Genomic DNA, 26926 nt, shown 5'->3' on the forward strand with positions numbered 1-26926 from the left:
TCATAATCTGTCTTAGCTTTTCTAACCTCCTTTGTGATTTGATTACAGACTACTTTACATTTACCATAGGCTTCTTTATCACCTGATAATTTATATGCAGTCCATGCATTTGTCTTCTCTGCCACAAGTCTCACCAGTTTATCTGACATCCATTTCAGTCTATGCCTAGAATGGTATTACTTAGTTGGTATGAAAGCCTAGTAGCTTCTATGATTTCTTCCCTGACTTCTTCCCATTTAGAACTTGCTCTTGGTAACTTATTCAGAAGGTCCCATTGTATAGAATTTAAAAACTGTCTGAGACCACTGTAGTCACCCTTATGAAAGCAAAAGCCTTTCCCTTTACCCTTAACAGTAGTTTTAAGTAAATCCCACATCAGTGCACTGTAATCATTGCCACCCAGAGGGACTTTTACCTGCAATTTCTTAATGCTTAAAGAATTACTGCTGATAATCAGATCAAGAGTATTGATTTTACTTGTTGCTTCTCCAACATGCTGCTGCTGCAGAAAACAGTCATCCATTAAATTCACATAAGACTTGTGAGGGACCAACCCACACGTTTTAGTCAATATCAGAAAGTTACACCCTCCCAATTATAAGACATTCTGATTTACTGGTCCACTATTTCTCTAAATAAAATGTTGATTAACAACTCGTTTACTCTGCCAAAGGGAGAGTAAACGACAAGAATTTTAATGCAGTCATGGGAATTTGAAAGCATTAATATCAATGGGCCCTTCTTGCTGTAAAATAATGTAAAATGGAAAATCTAACCTCCATGTGACATCACATTTTTTAAAATACAATAAGTTTGCGGGGGGATACATATATTAATAATTTAAACAGCCATAGGCAGAGCCAGAATTTATTCTTGCATTGTTTCTATTTTCACATGAAAAGTGGGGTGGGGGATTACAAGGCCTGATGAGGGTCTACACATGATTAGAAATAACACTGTCTGTGTAAGAGTTACTAAAAACATAAACAGGTATATTTACTTGCTTATAGACTAATTCTAGGATTATAGTAAATAAATTGTATGCATCTGGAACACTGACTCATAAAATTTATTTACTATAATCTAACATCTAAGGGTAAGAATATACATATAACATCAAATGCTGGTGTTATATATGTATAATAGAAACAAAGTGTCACTCTGATATTAGGATGCAGAATTCAATATGGTGATTATAATTTGTATAGAAAGGGCTGAAAGGCCATTCTGTACAGAAAGTAAAGAATGTTCAGGGGCATATATGCCCCTGAACATTCTTTCTGTCTATATTACTCTGTCCATTTTATTCTGTCTATAAAATGGACAGAGTGCATTTAAGAGCAGAATCCAAAAATGTTGTCAATTCTTAGTTTGATATTTATATTTCTATTGATGGATTGAACTTCTGAAGTTTTATTAACAAATAAAACTAAAATTAAATCACATCGGAAAGTAGCTATGTCTAATATAAAAAAAAAAAACATGATTCCTTAACTTCATTTCTTTTGAATGATATACGACATATCTTTGAAGATGCAAAATTCAGGGGTAGGATGATGGATTAACAAACTCAAGGACAACTTTAATAATCCATATACTATGTATGTTATTGAATTACATGTGAAAAAAAAAAGAAAAGAAAAACGCAAACACTACTAAGGGAATCAAACCGAAGGCTAATGCGCTACCATGTCTTCTATGAAAGTACAGTAGAACATTGGTTATCTGGAACATCAGTTATCCGGAATAATTAGAAAGGCTGATCTTTCTTCTTTTTTTAATTAACGGTAGTACAGTAAGCTCCAGTTATAGTGATCATGTTTGCAAATTGAATTTTGATTATAATAAGTGAATGATCGAGTTTACTACCTGTTTATAACAGATTGTACAAACAAAATGCCCAAAAAACAAAAATTGCAAATTGTTTTATGATTGTGACCTCTAGAATTCTATGTGACCTTCAGAAACGTGCTTTGAAAAATATCACAGAGACTACTGGGTTTTCATGGAAACCAAGAGTGAATTTCAGATTAGTATGGCTCCAGATTCGGTAAGAATAATATCGGCCTGAAACTGTGCAATTTATTTATTTATTTTTTTCAATATTTTACAGAAAAATGTGAACGAAAAGAAAACACATAGTTTTAACATTGCAACAAAAAATGGAAAATATTAATAGAATTAGAAAAGGTGAAAATTTAGGAAATCTCTCCAAAGAGTTTAACATGGGGACTTCAAAAATTTACGACATCAAGAAAAATTCTAAAGCTATAACAAAATTTGTGTCGATTATGGACATGGTATGCAAGAACTAAATATTTAAGGCAAGAAACTTTATGCAGACGAATCGGCAGCGGTGTCCTTTGAAAAGTAAGTTTGCTTCAGTTATAGCAAATTACAAGAAAGAAAACGTTTATAATGTTGACAAGATGGGCTTATTATGGAAAGCATTATCAAGAAAAACCCTAGCCACTAAAAAAGAAATGCTTGCACCAGGTTTAAGATGAGAAAAGAGCGAGTTACAATTGCTATGTGTGCAAATGCCACTGGGATGCACAGATTGTCCGTTCTCATTATCGGTAAGTCGAAAAACCAAGAGCATTTAAAAATCTTTCTCTAATTTTCCTGTTTTGTTTAAAAATCGCAAAAATGCCTGGACGGATGTTTCTGTTTTCCGAGATTGGTTTATAATTTTTTAAAATTTAATTATTCTTATTTATTTTAATTGTAAAATAAGATTAAATTTATTTAATCTTACTGGAAAATTATCCAGAAAATTTGGCTATCCAGAAGAGGTCTGACATCCATTATTCCAGATAACTGACACTCTACTGTAATATGAAAAAACAAATAAAACTTACCTTTAAGGCAAAAGAAAGAGTTCTTTGTCAGATGGTTGGGATAGCCTTCTGGCTGAAAATTAAAGAACAGAAATATATAAGACAATATATTTGCCATCATCTTCTCTTAGTGTGAGTGTGTGTGTGCATTTAAGGAAAATGTTTGATGTCTGCTGAATTAATAAACCTGAGGAATTAGGGTCTTCCCTTTCTGATTTCTGTTCTATTTTTATTTACTTTGGGCCATATAAGTAAGACCTCTCTTTTGATCTATTATGGTTTAGATACACAAAATGTGGCTATTAAGAAAAAACAAATAAAACTTATCTTTAAGGCAAAAGAAGGAAAAGGAAAGTTCCAGGAATGGCTGTTATCGGGAACAAGGAAAAAGCTTCTAGTGCAAGTTGTATTATAGTTATTCACATATGACTAAATATTTGTATGATGATGTTTGTTTATCTGGTATCTCACAATATTAAATTAAATTTAAAGTAATTTTTGTTGTAAAAAACAAAAATTTGTGAAAAGTATATGAAACAGAAATTTCTGGTTAAATTCGGGAAACTCCCATCAAACAATATGAATTGTTACAAGAAGTTAATGGGGAATCTGCAATGCAGAAGAGATAAGTTTAGAGTGATGCAATTATTTTCTGATGCAACTATTCTCAATCTTGTCATCCAACAACAGCAAAAATAACTTCTGAAAATGTTGAAAAAGTGAGGAAACCTCTTCATACCAGTTGAAGAATGAATATTAGAATGATAGGAGATGGATAAAGTGCATTCAAATTTTAACTATCACTTTTGAAATGAAGAAAGTGCTGGCTCATACTGCTTATCAGCAAGAAAATTTCTAAGGAAAAAACAAAACCTTCAGATGGCATATATTCTACTTCCCAAGTTTAACTCCATCTGGCTTCTTTCTATTCCCAAACATCAAAACTTTACTGAGAAAGAAACACTTTGAAGGATGTCCAGAAGACAGCACTGGGAGTATTAAAATGCTTCTAATCATGGCAGAAGAGAATAGCTTCGTATAGAGCTGACTGAGAGAACCACTTTGAAGGAAACAAAAGCATATAATTGTTAAGTTCACTTTTAACTTACTTATAAAATTATTCCTAGAGTCTCTAGCCACATTCATATTAGTTAATGAAAAAAAAAAAGAAGTGCTTTGCTGGAAAGCAATAAAAAGTTTCTTTTTTACTTTGAAGGGGGTGGATCTACATGATTGTTTCTTATTATGTTAATGAACTGATAGGCAGTACACTAATATATCAAGTGGTAGATTAAGAAATTTATTATCAAAATGATATAATTTAAAGGGATTGAACTACCTCAATGCTAAACACTTAAACTATTTATGACTATGTTTTGGGAACTCACTGTTTCCCATCTTCAGGCTTATGGGGATAGAACATTAAGAAGTGGTACTGTAAGTTTCAATTTAATAATGATATTTGATTATTTACAATATCATCATCATCATCAGTAATTGTCTTGTGACTGGTCAGTTCCTCTGATGAGCTGTCACCATCTTTGTCTCTCTCCTGTGCCATTTGTTTTATTTCCTCAAAGTTTTGAAGTCCTGCTTCATCCAGCAACGTCCTGATGAAGGTTTTTTTTTTTGGTTTACCCTAGAGCATTTTCCCTCCACTGCATCCAGAAGCAATCCACCATGTTGAATCACGTGGCCCACCCATTTTAGTCTAACTGATCTTATTCTACCTAGAATTTTCCTATTTTCTTGGACAAGTCTTAATACTTCCACATTCAACATTTTTTCAGTCCATTTAATTTTTCCATCCTGCGCCAGCATCACATCTCGAAGACCTCAAGTCTCTTTATGTCTCTCTTTGTTAGAATCCATGTTTCTGCTGCATATAGTGCAACTGATCAGATATATATGTCTTTATTATCTTCTTAATTTCTTGTGACAACTTCTTCTGTGTAATCAAGAACAGTTTATTCTTGAAAGATTGTTTTGCCATTGCAATTCTGGATTGAATCTCAGTTTGTCAAATGTCCTGTGAAAATAACTACCCCAGATACCTAAAGTGCTCTACCTATTCTAATTTCTTACTCCATTGATCTCAATTCGGAAGGGAATTAACCTTTTACCAATCATCATTGCCTTAGTTTTTCATAACGTTTATCTTCATTCCATACTTCAGCACTTTCTTATTTAGACTTTTGATCATTTTTTGCAGCATAGCAGGGCAACCTGCTAGCATGGCCTGATCATCTGCAAACTTAATACTCTGTACGTACTTTTCACGTATTTTAATCCTCCACTTCTTATTTTCAAGTGCCTCCTTTATCACTTTGGCAAAAGCATTGAACAAACCAGGTGAAAGTAAGCGTCCCCGTCTTACTTCCTTTTTAACTTTAGCTTTTTCTGTTAGTGCTTCCCTCACTCTTATCACCACATTTTGTCTTCTATATAAGTCATAAATCAGTCCAATAATCTTCTTCTTCTTGCATCTGATTTTCTCAAGCAATGGGAACAGTTCTCCCCAGACTACTCTATCAAACACCTTCTTGTAATCTACAAAGCACACAGAGGTTTCTTCCCATGTTATACACTTTCTCACCCAACACTCAATATTCCAATAGCATCTCTCATCGATCTGCCTCTGCTAAAAACCACACTGTGAGTCATCCAGAAATTGTTCAATATAACCCTCCATACAAACTTTGATAACTTTTAGCAGAATCTTGGATCCATGGGTAATAAGACTTATACAGGTAACTCCCCCCCCTTTATAACATGGTACTTCTACAACACAGTTTCACTCTAACACAAATGATAAATTGTGGCAATCTTCACACAACATGGATTCGCTCTAACATGGCTAGAGAACTTCGGTAAACCTCGCATAACAGGGTATTTTTGAGCTTTTGTGCGGGGGAAACCCAGCTATGGATGTAATCTGTTGGATGTAATTTTTCAACATTTTCACTCTTATTGAATCCCCACTGTTGACTCGCTAGTCAAAAAAAAAAAAAAAAAAACATTGAGAAATCCCTGTATTTTATTTTGTTGGGAAATTCCCATGTTACGTTCTGTGCTATTGAATTTGTGGAAAAATCTAGATTTCAAAGTTTGAAATTGGATAGCACACTAGGCCATCCAAAAGAGTTAATTTATCCAAACGTTGCAGTTATGTTCCTACTGCCACAGTTGTACCGGGTTAATACAACTTCTTTCATTCAGCCATTAGATCAGTGGTTTTCAACCGGGGTGCCGCGACACCTTATGGTGCTGCAACAACATTCCAGGGGTGCCACGTAATTTGGGTTTAAGTTACTTAAACTTATTATTATTTTTTAATTTATATGTTTATTTCATTATAAAAAGGTATACAATATATTTTTAATTTTGTGGTGATCTATAATTGATGTTTACTTAGTACCTCTATATAAAGAATAAAATTATATATTGTATATATAATTTGAATTATGAAATGTAATTTTTATAATTATATTATTGTAATAAATATCATATAACTTAGAGGGTATCCTGTTTGTTATCTGACACTCAGCCTAAAACACTGATGGATCCAATATCTCTCTATTACAGAAGATTTAGGAGAAGTCTGGTTGGCCTGCCTCCCTAAAATCCACTCATGCACACCTTCTCGATGGTAAGCCCTGTTACGTCACTTAGGTGGCAACGAACATGTAGAGTGGTTCTCTTCAAGATGCCTGGTCAGCGTGAAGAGGAAAAGACCAAACCCTCCAGCATATGACAGCACGAGAAAACAAATGGCCCTCAGTCCCCAGCAGCTTTCACTCTCCCTCTTACGGCAGCGAGAGGATCAGAGTGGAAGCAGAGGGTGCTAAGAATCTCTGGGTACGACCAGGCTGCCATGCACGGAAACTGAACTTGGCCTGTTATAACTTAAGATCACTCATCAGTGAAGACAGGATATTAGAGCTGGAAAAGGAATTAGAAAATGTGAATTGGAATATTTGGCTGAAACAAGAAGAAGAAATGAATCACTTATAAGTTTATCAAGTGGAAATCTGCTGTACACCAATGGAAACAGTGAAAGGAGTGAAGGTGGAGTTGGGTTTCTGGTCCATAAAGATTTTAAAAACAACATTTTGGAATTCAAAAGTACATCACCAAGGGTGTCAAGACTAATGCTCAAGATTTCTAAGAGGTACAAGCTAAAGATTATAATGATTTATGCACCAACATCGAGCCATGATGATGAAGAGGTTGAAGAAATGTACACCGAAATTGAGAGTCTTCTAGATGAGCAGAAAACCCACTACACTATTATCATGGGGGACTTCAATGCTAAGGTTGGAAAAAGACAAAACAGCACAGAAAGGGGAACTATAGGAAATTTTGGAATTGGTGAAAGAAATGAAAGAGGTGAAAGACTTGTGGAATTTGCAGAATCTCAAGGACTGTCAGTAATGAACACTTTTTTCAAGAAAAGGGTAAACAGAAAGTGGACATGGAAGAGTCCAAATGGATTAACTACTAATGAAATCGACTTCATCCTCACTAACAGAAGATATATTGTGAATGATGTTACCGTCCTGAATTAGATAAATGTTGGAAGCGATCACAGAATGGTAAGATGTACACTTGATATAGATGTAGGAAAGGAAAGGAAAAAACTGACTCGAGTAAATAATACAAAGGTCTTTGAGATAACAGAAGAGGAGAAAAAGCAGTATGTACTGGAACTTAAGAACAAGTTTGAGCTTCTGCAGACTGCTCAGGACCAAGATATCGACAAGGAATATTACAACTTTCTGAAAGATTAAAGCCCAAAAAACCTATAGGGAAAAAGAAATCCAAAGAAGAAAAAATTAGTCAAGAAACACTTGTCATGATGAACCGAAGACGACAAATGAAGAGCAATAAAAACACTGACAGGGAGAAAATTGAGTATACTGAGTTATGCAAAGCCATTAGAAAGAGACTCAGAGAGGACATAAGAAGATTTAACACAAGAAAAGTAGAACAAGCATTAAGGGAAAACAAAGGATTTAAATCAGCAGCCATGAGCAGTAATATAGAAAGACAAATGATACTGAAACTGAAGAATAGCGATGGTGTACTTATAAACAGCAGAGAAGACATAATTCAAATAGCAGAAGACTACTATAGAGAATTATACAAGGAGCAGGGGAATGATGCCAGCAGTGGGGAACATGAATTGCAAAGTAGCAACACATACGACATACCCGATATTCTTCCTGATGAGGTAGAACATGAATTGAAGAAAATGAAGAATCAGAAAGCCCCGGGGGAAGATGAAGTTACTGTAGAGTTGTTAAAATTCGGAGGAAGAGACATAACACAAAAACTGGCAAGGCTCTTCACAAAGTGCATTAGAAAAGGTGTGATGCCTAAGCAGTGGAATAATGCAATCATAGTTTTGCTGCATAAGAAAGGAGATAAATCAGAAATTGGAAATTATAGACCAATTAGCTTGTTATCCCACATCTACAAGTTGTTCACAAAGGTCATTACTAACAGATTAGAAAGAATACATGATGAGAATCAACCGAAAGAGCAAGCTGGCTTTAGGACAGGATTCTCAACTATGGATCACCTTCATGTAATGTCACAGCTAATGGAGAAAGCAAATGAATATAAAACACCGTTATGTCTGGCATTTGTGGATTATGAAAAGGCATTTAACTCCATACAGCATAAGGCAATGTTTCGGGCACTGGAAAGACAAAGCATAGATACCCCATATATTATGATTTTGAAGAAAATATATGAGAGTGCTACCTCCTTTATTAGACTAGACAAAGACAGTAGGAAATTTAAAATCGAGAAAGGAGTTCGACAAGGAGACACAATATCTCTGAAGCTGTTTACTGCTGCCCTTGAGGAAGCTTTCAGAAGATTAGACTGGTCGCAGAAAGAAGTCAATGTGAACAGAGAGTACCTAAACCATTTACGATTTGCAGATGACATTGTGGTCATAAGCCACAATCCCAAAGAATTAGAGGAAAATCTTAATCAGTTATGCACAGTTAGTAAGGATTTTGGACTAAAGATGAATATGGCTAAAACAAAAGTAATGATGAACAAGTATGCCACAGAAAGGGAAATAATGATTGAAGGAGCAGTAATTGAAAAGGTAGAGCCATATACTTATCTGGGACAAGTTATTAGCTGTAATAATGATAAATGGCTGGAAGTCAAGAGAAGAATAAATTTTGGATGGATAGCATTCAGGAAATATAGTCACATACTGAAGAGCAATATCTCAGTTTATCTGAAATGTAAAATAATGAATCAATGTATACTCCCCACCATGACTTATGGAAGTGAAACTTGGGCACTCACAAAAAGAATGGAAAAGAAGCTGAGACTTACACAGCGAAGAATGGAACAAATTATATTGGGAATCAGACTGTTAGATAAGAAGAGAAACACATGGATTAGGCAGCAAACTCAAGTAAAGGACATTCTTATCAAAACTAAAGAACTAAAATGGTCTTGGGCAGGACACATAGCTCGAAGACATGATGACAGATGGACTAAGAAAATAACAGAATGGTATCCAAGAGGAGCTAGAAGAAAACCTGGAAGACAAAGGCGGAGATGGATAGATGAAATTCATGAGTTTGTGGGTAGTAAATGGATGGCCAGTGCTCAAAACAGAAGGACCTGGAAAGTTGCTGGAGAGGCCTTCATCCTGCAGTGGATTGAAAATGTCTGATGATGATGATGAACATATATATATATTTAATATTATATATATACACGGATATATATATATAGAGAGAGAGAGAAAATCAGATCTAACAGGCAGAAAATTGAGTAGGGGTGCCATTATTAAAAAAAGGTTGAAAACCACTGCATTAGATAAAGGCATTATATCCACCTTTAAAACTAATTACATCAGAAAATCGTTACAATGGATTTTACAAAACAATTGATTCTGAATCTATTGAAATAATGGAGGCATGGAAACATTTCTCAATTGTGGACTGTATTAGAATCATAGCTTTATCGCCAAAAGAAGTAAAACCGTCAACATTAACTGTGTGTGAAAAAATGTATGGTCAGAGTCAGTTCACATTCAAGCACAGTTGATTGAATTGCCCTCCTCCCGACACTGGCTGGAAGAGACCTGAGTTCGAATCCCATCGATGAAGGGAGGAATTTTTATGGATTTTTTCACAGCATAGCTGAGTTGGTTGGGTGAGGGTAGCATGGTTTTCTCTCCCAGAAACTCAGGTTTTTCGTCCATCAAAGCAGAAAATCAACCTCAGGACACACAATTTATAGACAATATACATAGTGTAACATGGCCTTAGTCGCTGATGCTCCTAAAAAAAATAAAAAAAAACATATGATTACTGAAAACGTTCAAGAATTACTGATAGAAGAAGAGGATAGCATAGCGGATTTGGTGCAAATAGCATTGGAAGTAAAGTAAATCAATTCAGATGATGATAGTGCAGATGAAAATTCTAAACTTCCAAATTTTATACTAAAAGGCATAGGGGAAGGCATATAGTTAGCTGAGCAATTAGAATCTTATTTTTTGAATGCAGATTTTTGATTGAAAGGAGCCCAAAGTTCAAAAGGAAGCTTCAAAAATGCTTAGTTCCATACAATGAAATTCACAAAGATTTATCAAGCAAAAGAAAACAAACCCAGATTACTGATTTTTTAAAGAGAGCAGAAAATACACGAAATCTATAATGGTGTATTTTTGTTAGTTTTGTTAACATTTTGTTAATGAAATAGTGTATTCTTGTTAGCTTTGGAACATAACTCCCTTTTTGTACTTTTCTTAGCCCCGTATACCACAGTTTCGCACAATACAACATTTTATCAGAACCTAATTACCATGTTATACAAGGGTTACCTGTAGTTCTGTAGTCTTGGAATACTGTTGGTGACAGCTTCTTGGATATGGGAATTATGATTCATGTGCAGAAATCCTCTGGCCAATGCTCATCCCTGTATATCATCTTTATCAGTTCAAATAAGGCTTTCTTCAGATTTTCTCCACTGTATTTTAAAAGCTTTGCAGGTATGTTGTCAATTCCTGGTGCTTTGTTATTGCTAAGGGACTTTAAGGCTGCATTGAATTCATGCTTAGATATTTACTCCTCCATGTTTTCTTGTTCTTCTAGTGCCATATTCCTCCAGGTGTACATGCTTGAATCGTCATAAAGTACTTCAATATATCTCCTCCATCATTCCTTTTGTTCTTCGAAGTTCAGTACTGTCATTCCCTTTTCATCCCGCATTGCTCTCATTTGGATTCTGCTATTCTTTCTTGTTAATTCTGATTTTTCTATGCACCAAGTCCAACCAAATTTTTTGTTTGCGTAAAAATAATGAAATTTTTTAAAAATATTTTAGTAAATGAAACAAAACATATGTCGAGTATTACTATATAAACATGTTAAATGTAGTAATGTAGTATTAACATAATAATAATGCTATCATTAATGAAAGCTATTGATGCTATGTTAAACACATACATACACAAGGCACTAATTACTGTACCAGCAAAGAAAGAAGATGAATAATATTGAATTTAAAAGAGAGAGAGAGAGAAGTGCATCTGAATGTAAAGAGTGGCCTATTTATCTTTAAAGGATAGAATTAAAAATAAAATAAATGTCGCCTGCACTAGGAACGATTTCTATGAAGCGAAAAAAATTACACAATTAATGGTTCCTCAAATTTAGTCTCTATTCATCCCTTTACCAAAGACAAAAACGTAGGAAAGTTATATCGTTCCTACGTTTATTCTTTCTTGGGACATTGAAAAAAAAACTATATAAGCAGGAAAGCATTTAAACTAAAAAGGAATCATAGCAATTAAAAATATTCATGGCTCTTCACCATATTGATCATGGGACCAGAAAAAAAAGTGTTAAAAGTGTGTGAACTATAAGCAGAGTTATAATGGGAGTTTGCTATATTTCATCCATGAGTCTGTCACAGACATTCTCTCAGGTATGCCAAACTGTGCTTACTACTCAGGAGTCTAACATGGCAATGGAACTGATATTCAGGTGAAACTCAAATCAAGTGAACCTAATTATGGTGATGTCTGGTCGGTCTGTGACAGCTCCTGATTGCAACTTCATGATGGAGGGACTGTTAGTAACCCCCCATGTGCAAGTAGTAGTAGTAGTGGCATGTGATGCAAGAAAGCAAATGTATGAGCTTATGCAGCATAAGCCAAAAAAAAAAAAAAATCACACCATTCCCTCCAGATGCCTGTCCAGTTCCTCCTTAAATTTATTCAACCTATCAACTTCCACAACAACAGATGGAAGTTTGTTCCAGCAATTAACCACCTGCTGGCTAAAGGCAAATTTCCGCACATCTATTCTACATCTGTCTTTTCTTAATTTGAATTTATGCCCCCTTAGGTTCGTAATCTGAACAAGTGGAAGGATCCCATCAGAGTTCAAGGCCTTATACACCTCAATCAGATCACAGTGCAGGTGCCTAGTCTCCAGCCACTGCAATTTGAAGAACTTAAGCCTCTCTCTTGGTAAAAGGATCCCTTCATTCCCCTCACCAATCTTGTTGCCCTTCTCTGTACACGGTCAAGCAAATAGACATCCTTTCTAAAATGATCCTTTCTCATCCTTTCTCATGGCGTGGCCTGACCATTGCCTTATACAGAGGCACAATCACCTCCTTTTCCCTGCTGGCAAAATTCCTATATATCATTGACAAAACCCCATGACCTGCCCTGGCAGCCTGTCTGCATTGCTCAGAAAACTTCATATCTGACTGCACAATTACTCCCAAGTCTTTTTAATTTTCTACCACCTTAAGTGTAGTACCACACAGTTGGTACTTTTCTCTCAGGTTACTTCTACCCATATGCAGTACTTTGCATTTGTCAAGGTTAAACTTCAGTTGCCACTTCTTAGCCCATCTGCCCAAATTATCTAGATCCTGTTCCAGTAGCACACTGCCATTACTGTCATTAACAACCCTGCCAACCTTTGTATCATCTGCAAACCTGGACATTAAGCCTGATATACCTTCATCAATATCACTGATAAATATACAAAACAGTAGTGGACCCAACACCGAACCCTGTGGGACTCCACTAATAACATTAGTCCATGAAGAGCAGCACCCATTGAATACCACCCTCTGTCTTCTCCCACTTAACCATCCTTTTATCCATTGTAACAACTTTCCCTTAATACCATTCTGCTCCAATTTGTACAATAGTCTTCCATGCGCAACTGTGTCAAAAGCTTTCCTGAAATCCAAATATATGATATCAAAATTATTTTTTGCATCCAGTTCCTTTGTAACCACATCATAGTACTCAATCAAATTTGTCAGACAAGACTTTCCATTAACAAACCCATGCTGTGTCTGAATTATTTCTGCAGTCTTGTCTAGATGATCCTGTAATGCATCTTTAACCAGTGACTCCATTATTTTATCCAGAACAGAAGTTAAACTAACTGGTTTGTAATTATTCGTGTCACCCTTCGATCCCCCTTTGTGAATTGGGGATACATTTGCACATCTCCAGTCCGTGGGAACCTCCCCTGAGTCCAAGGACGCTCTCATAATTTTGGCTAAGGGTTTGCTTAGTTGCTTTGCCGCCTCCTTTAATATAACTGGATAGATCCCATCCATCCCAGGTGCTTTTCTTATATTTAACTTCAACAATTGCTCCTCCACTTTGCTCTCAGTTATTACAAAATAATTAAGTACCCTGCTACAATTTGATAACCTTCTGCCATTTTCAAACCTTAATAATTCCTAATGTGTGAATGTAGATACAAAATACTTATTCAGTTTGTTTGATATCTGAGCAGGATCATCAACAGTCGAACCATTAATGTCAAGTGGACCAATCAGATTCATCCCCTTCCTTTTAGAGTTTATATAAATAAAGAAATCCTTGCTGTTTTTCTTAGCATCTTTTTCCAAGGATTTCTCGTAATCTACCTTTGCCTGCCTAACCTCCTTTGTGACCTGATTACAGTCTAGCTTATATCTGCCATAGGCTTCTGAGTCACTTGATAATTGATATGCATCCCATGCATTTTTATTCTCTGTTACGAATCTCATTAGTTCATTTGATAACCATTTAGGCCTAAACCTTGAACAATATTTCTTAATAGGTATGAAACTTTTAGTAGCATCCATGATTAATTCGTGTATGCTACTAAACACAGCGCCTAACACACTGGAGATGACCACCTAGGTGGTGCAAACCAATGTAAGCAGGGGTTGAGGTGTGGCCCCACACCACACAGAGGAATACTGCCCCTCTATGTTATCTGACAATACTAGTTGGCAGATGACACTCATCAACTGGTGCAAAACACCACTTTGCTTCTTGAAGGCCTGAAGCAGTGGAACCCATGTTTAATCTCCAGAGAAAAGCTCTGGCAACCCGCCCCCCACATCTCTTGCAATCATGCAGTATGATGCAGCAGTCTTTTGAGGTTATGATGGACATCATGACGACATGCAATCTTCCTTACATTTTGAGGGTACAGCTCTAAAACAGTGTTCACAGGCCGGCCACTAGATAGTCCACAAGACCAAGCCTATTGACAACTCCCTAGGAGACTTCCAGTTCAGGTAGTGTATAATCTCATAACCTCTACTCTGCCAGATATATATTGACTGGAGAGAGCCCAAGCAGTGTGTATGATGGGGGCATTGTTGAGGTCACATTATGTAAAGGAGCTAGGTATATTCTTACCATGTGTACTGGTGCCTCCGTAGCCAGGTGGGCAGGAGCAGCAGTGCGTAGCACTCGCTTCTTGATTAGACCGGGATTCAAGCCCATGCCCACCAAATACGGAGGATGCGGCAAGGTTGGGGAATGACCACCGCATATCTCCTGAGCAATATGGCCTTAGTTGCTAATGCTCCTAAAAACCAAATAACAAGCAAACAAACAACAAACCATGTGTACTCCATATCCAAAAATTTCATTACTTTGTACAGCATGTCCTCACCACCTTTTCTTATTTCTGAATACACCAAGAATTGTAAAACTAATAGAACAAACTTATCTGCAAAAAGCCCTAAACCTCCCCAAAACTTCCTCATTCATTTTATAACTATACTTGGTCTCAGTTCTAATCTTAATGCTATCCATTTCCACTTACAGTCTGACAAATCCCAGTTATTGGTTGATTCAACTACTGCTCATCTCAGTTGTCTGAATTATTTGCCATATGATTCCTTTCACTTCAAAGGTTGCACTTCTACATATATCTGCTCTGATATTCTGTGTCAGAGACAGTGATCTGGAATCTCCTCTTTTCGATCCACTTTGACTTAAAATCTCTCTACCACATTTTGTTAAATTCATCTGCTGCCTCTATTTCTCCCAACTCCACAAATCACTTGTTGACCTCCTCTCTTTGAAACTTGACTTTCTCCAGTCCAACTTTCCTAACAGTGAGGTAATTTTCCTTGGTGATTTTAATGTTTACAACTCCAGTTGGCTTCTGTTTTCCAGTTACATAGACCCAACTGGTCGAGATACTGAAGCTTTAATTACTAATGACCACGCACAGATTGTTCATTTACCTACCAGAATACCAGACAATCCTAACCACACAGCCAACACCCTTGGCTGCAGTAGGTTAGGATTGTCTGGTATCAGATGATCTGTGAGGTTTATTTTCTTCTTTTCCTTGGTCAGATTACTGTTTCAAATTTTCTGATGTTAACATTTTCTCAGATTTGTTGGTGAAATTATTCTTATAGCGATGAAATCCTTTATTCCACAGTCCACCTTAAAATCTTGTCCTTTATCTAAGCCTTGGTTTTCCAATAAATGTGCTAAGGCTGTTCAAAGAGAAAGACGTTGAATATCATAACTAACTGGCTGGAATCCAAATCTCCAGCTTCATTTTTTGTCTACACAAAAACTTGCATCAATTGTAAAGCAGTTATTAATCAGTCCAAACTAGATTTTTAACAGGCTAAAAGTAGAAAACTTGCTTCTTGTCCAAAGTAGTCAAGCATTCTGTTTTCTTGCCAAAGCTATTTAGCTATTGGCTGCAACTTTTGCTCATCTCTGTTCCCACCTCTCTCTAAACCAGATGATTCTATTGCCACTTCAGCCAAAGATAAAGCTGACCTAGCATCCTATTTTTCTTCTACCTTGTGTGATGATTCTGGTAAACAAATTCCCACCATTCTCAGTATATTCCATGCAAAGCCTCCTGTGGTCTTCCATCAAAAGAATGTAAGCAAGAGTTTTAACAATCTTGATACTAAAAAAACTCCAGGTCCTAATGGTATTTCTCCGCTTCTTCTCAAAACCTGTACTCCTGAACTTACTCCTGTTCTGTGTCACCTTTTTTCACTTTCTTCTTCAAAAGGTTTTCCCCTTCTGCTAGGAACGCTAGGAAATTTGCTCATATCCGGCCAGTTCCTAAAGAGGGTGACAAATCTCTTCAATTCAGTTATCGTCCCATTGCACTTACTTCTACTTTTTTTAAAGTAATGGAGAAATCAATTAACTGCCAACTCTTAAAACTATCTAGAAACGTTCAAACTGATTAACAATTGCTAGTATGGATTCCATCAGTGCTGATCCATTGGTGATATTCTGGCTTAGATTACCCATCTATGGACAAATTCAATGGAAAAGTTTGGTGAAACTCAAACAGTTGCTCATGACATTTCAAAGGTTTTTGATCGTGTTTGGTATAAAAGATTTTCTAAATAAGCTTCCACCTTATGGTTTGCCATCTGTTTTTTTGTAATTGAGTATCCAGTTTTCTCTCTACCTACTCACTGCGTGTGATCGTAATTGGATCTCTTGTCTTCTAACTTCTTCACTAATGCTTGTATTCCTCAAGGTTTAGTTCTTTCATCCAATCTTTTCCCTCTTGTATATTAATAACCTTCTTCCACTGACTGTAAATCCTATCCATAGTTTTGCTGATGGTAGCACATTGCATTCCACCTTTCAGTTTGAGAAACCTTGCCCTACACAAACAGCTTCAACATCTCGAACATCCACTACCAATTCCTTAAATTCTGATCTCCAATCAAAGAGCTCTATTCTGATCTCTTAAATTCAGATTTTCCGGTGGGGCAAAGATAACTTGGTTGATTTCAATCTTTTTAAAACTCAGTCCTGTCTTATATCTCTCAAAAAGAATTTTTCTACTCCTATGTTTATCTTCGATTACACTCTGATTTCTAGGCAAGAACATATATCTCTATTTGCGATTACCCTGACTTCTAATTTCTCTTGGCATAAAAACATTACAAATATTGATTCCTCTGCATCTAAAAAAACCAAGTTTTCTCTTTCGCTCTTTTAATTACTGTTCTTCCAAACAGCCATTCACTCTGTAGAAATCACAAATCCACCCTAACATGGAATATTGTCCAACATCTGAGGCGGTGCCCCCAAAACCTCTCTCAGGCTTCTAGATTACATTTGGAAGAGGGCAGTTAGGTTAATTAATGACTCATCTCTAACAGCGTCTCTCCACTTTCTGTCTCATAGACATTATGTTTCTGCTGCATGCCATTTTTGTAGATACTTCCATGGCCACTGTTCTTCTGAATTGGCTTCTATAACTCCTTCTCTCTCTCTCTCTCTCTCTCTCTCTCTCTCTCTCTCTCTCTCTCTTCCCCAAAGCAGTGAGAACATGTGTTGCAACCAGTCAACATCCTTTTACTGTCCAGCCTCCAATTCACAGAACCAACTTTTCTTCTTCCTTATTTATTCATTCAACTTCCATTTTCTGAAAAAACATTCCTTCATACATATTTCCTGAAAATTACAATCTACAGAAGTTGAAGTCTAATGTCAAAAAGAATCTCTTTTCCTCTTCTCAACCTTCAACTCTCTAAGTACTACAGGTTCTCTTCTTCATGCACTCTTCTAAGTACTACAGGTTCTAATACCTCTCATGTTTGGGGTTTTCATTAAAGAAAAAATTGATTTTTATGCAAACAGGAAGTAAATACTTGAATTATTAAAGAAGTGCTGAATACTGCTGTGGTAATTTTTAAATGCACAACTTTTACACTATCTTGCATATATATATATATAAACTAAGTAAAGCAAAGTCCAAAAAAATTAGTACCTTTACTGTAACATTTAAGGCTCTTATGTCACAGCCTTTAGCTAACAGGAGCACATGTTTTGAAATTTTCTGATGTCCTTGAAGGAAATGCTGGAGTACTTGCAACTGATTTTAGGCAGCGGTTTAGCATTAGCATTAGTAGAGGAATATGATGCAAGAAAGCTGTACTATACCATTATAAAGTATAGTTGTACTATACCATTACAGGAATTCATGCATTAACCTGGGTGAATGTAGGCACTTCCCTGTTAATTTTTATTTTAATATTTAAAATAAAAATCAGTTAGCACCTCTTTAGAATTATTTTCTTGCAGTTTTTCAGCAATTCTTATATATCCATAATAGGGTTAAATTTTGGGCATCATTATTTGATTACACCATGTTTGATTTTCAAATGGACGTATATTTTTCATGATCTTTATTAGAGTTCTAAAAACTGGTTGTTTATGTAATGATGCAATGGAATTCTTTTTCTGCTGATCTATGGGCCAGATTCTGATTTCTTAGTTTGTGTCCCCCCCCCCCATTTTTCTGCCTTTCTTCTTTGTATTTTATATATTTTGTTCACACTCTGGAATTTGGTATAAATTAAATTTGGGCACAACACAAAGATACAGACATAAAGATTTCACAGACATCACCTCCTCTTATATAAAAAAACAAAAAAAACTACACAATGGTTTTCATTGATCAACCAATCTTAACAAACTTTACCAAACGATATGTCTTGCAAATGTTGCATAACTCTAGCAATTTATATCCAGAAATTGGGGATGATGAGTTCCACTATGGCATGTATAATGTATTTAGGAAGGATACGCAAGATAGAATGGGTGGTGGAGTCATGCTTTTTATCAAAAGCAGCCTGAGTGTAAAAAGAGCTTTTGCTGAATCAAAAGTTATGCCTGCCAGCAACAGAATCTGTAGCATGAGTTTGTTGGAAGCAAAGGTATAATGAGAGTAGGGGCAATCTACAGACCAGAGGATTGTGAAGGGTATGACAAGATTCTCTACATGCAGATGGAAAGGGCAAGCAAATGTGAATATCTTATTATGAGTGACTTCAATCTTCCCCTAATTGATTGGAATAAGTGGGAGGGAGAACAAAATTTTAAATGAACTAGATGATTATTATTTTCGCCAGCATGTCAGAGAAAATACTAGGCATAAGAATATTCTAGACCTCATGAGACAGATGATATCACAGGGCTTACAGTACAGGAAATATTGGAAATATTGATCATGCAGTCATTAAATGGAAGACAAAGAAAGAGTTGCAGTAGTTAAAAGTGAAGGCAAGTGTTTCAATATCAGAAAAGGGAATTATGACAGTTTAAGGTGCTACAAGGCATCTGTTAATTGAGCAGATTGCAGAGGAAGGGCAAATACATTAGACTCATGGAAGATCTTTAAGTAATAGTCACAGAATCCATGAATCACATAAACTATCAAGAAAAAAAAAGCATCAGGAGGATGCAGAGATGGATGAATATGGAGCTGGCCATTCTAATAAAGCAGAAAAAGATAGCATCAAAGTTACGAAGCTGAAAAGTAATGTTGTTTGTTATTTGGTTTTTAGGGGCATTAGCAACTAAGGCCATATTGCTCCGGTATATGCGGTGGTTATTCCCTGACCTTTCCGCATCCTCCGTATTTGGTGGTGACGGGCTTGAACCCCGGTCTAATCAAGAAGCGTGTGCTATGCACTGCTGCTCCTGCCCATCTGGCTACCCAGGCACCTATTCTAGCTTATGTTACCCATTTATGGAAAAATTCAATGGAAAATTTTGGTGAAACACAAGCAGTTGCTCTTGACATCTCAAAGACTTTCGATCGTGTTTGGCATAAAGGTATTCTAAACAAGCTTCCATCTTATGGTTTGCCAACTGTTTTTTGTAATTGGTTATCCAGTTTTCTCTCTGACCATTCACTGAGTGTGATGGTAGATGACCCTCTGTCTTCTAACTTCTCCACTAATGCTGGTGTCCCCCAAGGTTCAGTTCTTTTCCTCTTGTATATTAATGATCTTCTTCCATTGACCGGAAATCCTATCCACAGTTTTGCTGATGATAGCACATTACATTCCAGTTTGAGAAACCTCCGTATAAAATAAATGTTAATACTGAATAAAAACTAAACAGTACTGAAATCTTTCTATTCTTCTCATAAAAAAAGTAGCAGTGTTTGCAGTTCTCTGAAAGGAACATATGTTTACAATTTTACATCGATTTATATATTGAAATTTAGCTCACTAAGTTCATTTATTTTAGTTATGTTATCAATGTTAAATTAAAATTTCACATATGGTTAAAAACCAAAAAGGGATAAATAGAAATTATCTCACAGAATTTTATTCCTGCATCATGGTAGTACTTACTTCAACAATCAGAAACATATGTACACCATCAGATGCTTTCATGTAACCTGCATCCAGATTTCCACAAATTTTTTCATCCTCAATAGTGTGAGCAGTAACAGTGATGTTAATATCACCTAGCACTAAAGGCCTAATAACAAGCACAAAGGATTCACTCTGCTTACCACAGATGCAAAATTTATGCAGTGCTGTATCATTCAACAATGCAAAGTCAGAACTTTCATGCAGTTCAATTTCAACCTGAAAGGTACAATATGAAACTATGTTATTTATTCATGTTTAAATAAATAAATATCAGTTTGTTTGTTTCTGATTAACATACATATCAAAACAGCTGACAAGAAAACTACCATATGTGGGGAAGGGGGATATAAAATCATCAAAATTTAAAACACATTCTATCAAGTATTTAATTGCATACCATTTCAGAGTTTACATTACACTGATACCACAATACACTTAAATTTTATTACATTACATTTAAATTTCACTTACATTTTACATTTAATTTAAATTTCGCTTACATTTTACATTTAATTTAAATTTCACTTACATTTAATGTTATACTTGCATTTAGATTATACTGATACCACAATGAGTGCATATCCATGGGGAAATCATGATAACAGAATGGTGAGAATAGTAAAATTAGGAACAATGTGTAGAAGAATTTATTTAAGTAGGTAAAATATAAATAAATAAACTAGAAAGCCTTAATTTTTCTCCATTAATTTCTTAATGAATTCTCTTAAAGTTTATTACTCAAGAGAAGAAAATTAATCAATATCTTGCTGCTTGAATGTCATTCCAGACATTCTGGTTCAATACCAACAGAAAGAACCAAAGACTCACTACAATAACATTAAAATTATTAATATTATAGGTGTAGTTTCAGTCCTAAGAAAGTACCCACACCATAAGAATCCAGAAAAACAGAAAAAGATACTTTTTCTATTTTTTCTCTCAAATTTTTTCTGAGTGAAAATGCATGCCCGGGACAAGTAGGTAAAAAATAAAAAAATAAACAAGAAAGCATTCATTCTTCTCCATTAATTTCTTAAATAATTCTCTTAAAGTTTATTACTCAAGAGAAGAAAATAATCAATATCATGCTGCTTATTTATTTTCTATCAAGTATAGCAATCCTATTACTTACTGGAATAAGCAAAGATTTGAATTTTGTTTATTTGGTGGAATAAAAATACAAATTGCAATGACCAAAATCTGGCAATCTTATGACCTGGAGACTGCAAGCATTTGAATTTTTCTGGTTTTTGGGCAACAAATATAACTAAATATGAATTGTCAAAATTTAAATACAGATAAAGAGAGAATATATTGGCACCTACTTTTAAAATTAAAATTTACAGTAAAGGATAATTTACTATGTGATTAACTTATTTTTATTAACTTTAATAATTATATTATTTTATTCACATTTAATAAAGTTCCTTGGGCCATTGGTCAAACTTTGGAAACAAGGACTTGACATCAAATTACCAAACAATCACCTTCAAAATTGCTTCTCTAATATTTCATTTAAAAAAAGAGGGGTGAGGGATAAACAAAGAGAACACTGCATATTTTTTTTCCTAACAGCCAAAGAGGTTATTTCCAAATACAGAAATAAAATAAAATGATGTTTGTAGCAAAGAAAGTGTTCCATCACTATTAGATCCTTCAGTTGCCCTAAAATGAATACAAACTAAAAAAAAAATTGTACCACAGAAGAAAATATTAGAAATATGTTTTATTCAGGATGCAGAATCTGGATCATAATCTTTTGGGGTGTAATGAAGGTGCCAAATTTATCATACAGACTTGAAATATAAGACAAGCTGCTTTTATGAATATATATATAGGGCTCACATGTGATGAGTACGGGCTTGGCACACCCAGGGTCCTGAGCTGGATATCATCATTCTTCTCTTTCTTGGTGATTCTCTCTCTCTCTCTCTCTCTCTCTCTCAGGTTAACTCAGAAATTTTTTGGCTAGTGTAGCATAAGCCTCATGCTTCCTAGCACCAAACGGCTAATAATAATAATAATAACACACAGCAGCACTCCAGCAGGCCATAAGGAAGATAGACAAGCAGTATATTCCACTCAACCTAAACGAGGAGCTCCCAACTAGGAGGCACAAACGAAACCAAAAAGATGGGCACAGAAGACACTCCATAGCAGACACTACAGTGATCTCTATCAAGATCACACAGATAAAATAGCTTCCAATGCATGGCTCTCGAGTGGGATGCTCTTCCCTGAGACTGAAGGATTCATGCTTGCCATCCAAGACTAGGTAATCAACACCAGGAACTATAGAAAATGCATCGCCAAGGAGCATGGAGTGTTTGATGACACATGTTGACGATGCTACTTGGCCTCAGAAACGATTCAACACATCACCACAGGGTGCAAGGTGATCATCCAGAGTGAGTACACTCATAGACATGACCAGATAGCCAGGATAATACATCAGAAGCTAGCAAGGAAATACCAGTTGATCGAAGAAAACGTTCCATACTACAAGTACAAGCCCCAGGCAGTACTACAGACCCCAACCCACAACCACTGGGACCATGCCATAATAATGGATAGGACAATCCGGCACAATAGACAAGACATAACCCTTATGGACAAGAAGGAAAAGGCTACCTATCTGATTGACATAGCAGTACCAAACATTGGCAACCTGCAGAAAACCCATGGGGAAAAAAATCAGGAAATACACGAACCTAAGACAGGAGATGAAAGAGATGTGGCATATTGCCACATTTCTTTCTACATCTGAGGTCCTCGACCAACAGTAACACCAGACATAACAACTACCCTGTGTACTTGGTAGCAATACCCGTCATGAGGTGGACCCCCCCCCCCGGTCAGGGAGAAATAATATAAGAGCAATAATAATAATATATATACTCAGTACAGTATTGTTGACAGATTGCAGTCTTGAACATTGAAAGCCACAATTCAGAATAAAATTCTGCAGCTGTGTTTGGATACCTTTAATATAATACACACATGACTGTTTTTAATTAATAAAATATTAAACAGCTATACAACATGTAATTAAAAAGGCAAGAGTAACCAATAAAGCCATAATAAACACCTGGGATGAGCTTATCAAGGCTGTTTAGGTAGATAAAGCCATTTTTTTTTCCAGCACCAAACAAACAAACACAGAGCTTCCAATTTTCGACATTCAAAAAATTGGAGACCAGCAATTTGTAAGCAGGAGGAAAACAGTAGCATTTTTGACCAAAAAAGGTGAAAAACAGGAAATGTTTTGCAAAAAGTAAGAAAAAAACAGGAAATTTTTTGCAAAAGGTAGGAGAAAAACAGGAAATTTATTGGAAAAAGTGAGAGAATTTTTTTTAACATCCACACTGCACTAGAAATTAAATTTCACTGGCAAAATACACAGGCATCGGATAGTTTATCAGTACAGTATGCTTTTATGCATTAGCTTACCGAACATTTTTTTTTTTTCCTGTGGATTTCTGTTTGGATATTCTGTTAAACATCAACTGATTTTGATTGTTTCAAGGAAGAAATTATTGCAGACTTTGCCTCCATCAGAAATGTTGGGTCAAAGTTTTGTTCATAACAAAAATAAATTTCCTAAAATAATTTATAATTTAATTTTTTTTTATTTTTATAGATTAATCTAAAATTCATTTATAAAATTAATTTTTTAAAATTTAATTTAGATTAAATTTGAAAGTGTCTGCCATTCTCCTAGACTTGAAAGGAGGGAGTACATAAGGAGTAGGAGGATGCCTTGTCAATCAATTCAGCCCTAGAGTGACTGTTAAAGGCTCATGGGATAGAATTTCTCAGCATGGCCTGCACTTGTTAACAGGAGAGACTATTTTGACACTGTTTGTCAGTTGGGCCAGAAAACTGCTAGCTCAGGGGGATATACAGGCTAAGACAGGCCTTCTTAAACTATGGGTCGCGACCCCATTTGGGGTCGCGTAGCAAAATTCTGGGGTCGCGAGAGATTTTAATGTCAAATATTTAAATACACAATTTTATAACATCTAGATGTGTATTTGTGCAGAGTCACACTCACACACCTGCACACAAACAAAGGGAGGAATGCGCGCGCACACGTGCAGCGAGACTATGATTCAATAACACTGACTGTAATGTGAACTAGTGTAGTATTGACGCTCTTCTAGGGTAGTCAATTGTCAGTGTTCCGCTGTAACGAGATTTTATTTTTTTTATTTATTTGGTAATTAATAAATCAATTATTATATGCAATATGTTATTTTTATATATTTATTGTATTTTAGGATCAAAATAATTTTTGGCCATGGATAAATGGCTGAACTTAAATAAAAATAGCAATGACACAGATAATAATGCTACAAACTCTTCTCAGGCAGGACAAAATATTGAAAAACAGGCATCTTATGTGCAAAAAAGAAAATATGATGAGTCTTTTCTTCAATTTGGCTTTACATTTCAAAATTGTAAGGGTAATGAACAACCTCTTTGTTTGATCTGCAATGAATTATTGGCTCCAGAGAGTATGAAACCATCAAAATTAAAAAGACATCTTGAATCAAAACATGTTTCATATGTCAATAAACCAAAAGAATATTTTGAAAGACTGTATAAATCTTTAAATAAAGAAAAAAAATCCTTTGAAAAATTTATAACCGTTAGTGAAAAATGTTTACTAGCGTCATATGAAGTTTCATACTGTACTGCTAAAAATAAAAAGCCGTTCACCATTGGAGAAGATCTTGTATTACCTGCTGCTATTAAAATGGTAGAAATACTACATGGAAGTAAATATGGCGATGATATTCGAAAAATTCCTTTGTCGAACGACACTGTCTCGAATAGAATTTCTGACATTAACAAGGACCAATTAGTGCAACTTATTACAAGAATTAAAGAAAGCCCAAAATTTTCAATTCAGTTGGACGAAACAACTGATATTACTAAATTGGCTCAGTTGTTAGTATATGTCAGGTACGTTTATAAAGAAAGCGTGGAGGAAGAATTGTTATTTTGTCGTCCTATGGAAGACCATACTACAGGGAAAGACATATATTGTAAAGTTGACGAATTTTTAAAAACTGAAGATTTAGAATGGAAAAATTGCTGTGGAATATGCACAGATGGTGCAAGAGCGATGACCGGCAAAAATTTTGGTTTTAAATAATTTTTTCAAGCTGCTCATTATGATCATATAACTTTTACTCACTGCCTTATTCACCGAGAGGCCCTTGCAGCAAAAAAATTAGCACCAGAATTGAACGATGTGCTTCAGGATGCTGTTAAGATTATAAATTTTATTAAGAGCCATGCCCTTAACAGCCGCTTATTTTCAAATCTCTGTAAGGATACGGATTCCAACTACACAACTTTATTATTACATGCAGAAGTAAGATGGTTGTCAAGAGGTCAAAGTTTAAGAAGATTATTGCTATTAAAGGACGAGATCAAAATATTTTTAACCGAATGAAAATGTGAACTTGCTGCTTTTTTTCAAAATGACTTATGGCTATCCAAGCTGTGTTATTTGTCAAATATTTTTGCGAAATTAAACGATCTCAACTTGTCTCTCCAAGGAAAAAATTGCGATATATTTACTTCGAATGATAAAATTGAAAGTTTTATCAAAAAGATCAACATTTGGAAAAGTAGGGTAGAAAAAAATTCATTCGAAATGTTTTCCAGTGTCGACAATTTTATAAACGAGAAAATTAATTGTAAAACTTTTATTGCAAAAATTATTGTAGATCACTTAAAAGCGCTAGAAACACAGTTCCGTACATATTTTATATTAAATATTGATTTCCAAAAAATAGTTTGGATTCAAAAGCCGTTTTGGCTTAAGTGAGATTGATCACCTGCCACTTAAAGCTCAAGAGGAATTTGCTGAGCTTTCGAGTGACTCAAACTTAAAACTACAATTTCAAAAAAAGTCCTTGACTGAATTCTGGATCGGAACTAGAACTGAATTTCCCACAATCGCTGATATGGCGTTAAATGTACTTCTGCCATTCAACACCACATATTTATGTGAAGTTACTTTCTCAGCTTTAACACATATTAAATCCCAGTATTGTTCAGCGCTAAAAAATGTTGAAGAGGTCTTACGTCCAGCAGTGTCAAACATTCCACCAAGATTTAATTTGTTATGCAATAAAAAACAGGCACATCCATCTCATTAAATTTTTTACTTTAATTTTAATTTAATACTTACCACTCAACGACTGCATTCGAATATATTCGAGCAAACTAAGACGGTCAGAATCCCCTTTTATTTATGTTATTGCAAAAAATGCAATTTTGATGAAAAATAGGTCATATAATTTTTGTAACTATAATAAATACAATTTTACAATTTTTTGTGCAATTTTTAATTTTAGATTTTTGTATGTTTCAAAACGAATTCTAAAACTATATATTTTCATATGTATATGTATATTGTTACCTAATAAATAAATCATCAAAAAATATTAATTTATCTTTCTTTTATATTTATATGGGGTCGCCAAGAAACTCGCAATCATAAATGGGGTCGTGAATGAAAAAAGTTTAAGAAGCCCTGGGCTAAGAGATTAACAGCAATAACAGGCAAAGGTGAAGTAATT

General features: G+C 35.2%; 1 protein-coding gene across 1 annotated transcript in view; it reads right to left on the reverse strand.

Annotated features, from left to right (window-relative positions):
• LOC150083283 (pregnancy zone protein-like) overlaps positions 1-26926 on the reverse strand; it is a 374597-nt gene that overhangs the window by 178292 nt on the left and 169379 nt on the right. The window contains exons 13-14 of the mRNA XM_090378461.1: positions 20304-20543; positions 2862-2913 (exon numbers count right to left, since the gene is read on the reverse strand). Of these exons, the coding sequence (XP_090234587.1) occupies positions 2862-2913; positions 20304-20543 (292 nt within the window). The remainder of the gene's footprint in view (positions 1-2861; positions 2914-20303; positions 20544-26926) is intronic.

Source organism: Mastigoproctus giganteus, chromosome 7, assembly GCF_048544385.1.
Source record: "Mastigoproctus giganteus isolate SK-2022 chromosome 7, ASM4854438v1, whole genome shotgun sequence".
Lineage (NCBI taxonomy): Eukaryota > Metazoa > Arthropoda > Arachnida > Uropygi > Thelyphonidae > Mastigoproctus > Mastigoproctus giganteus.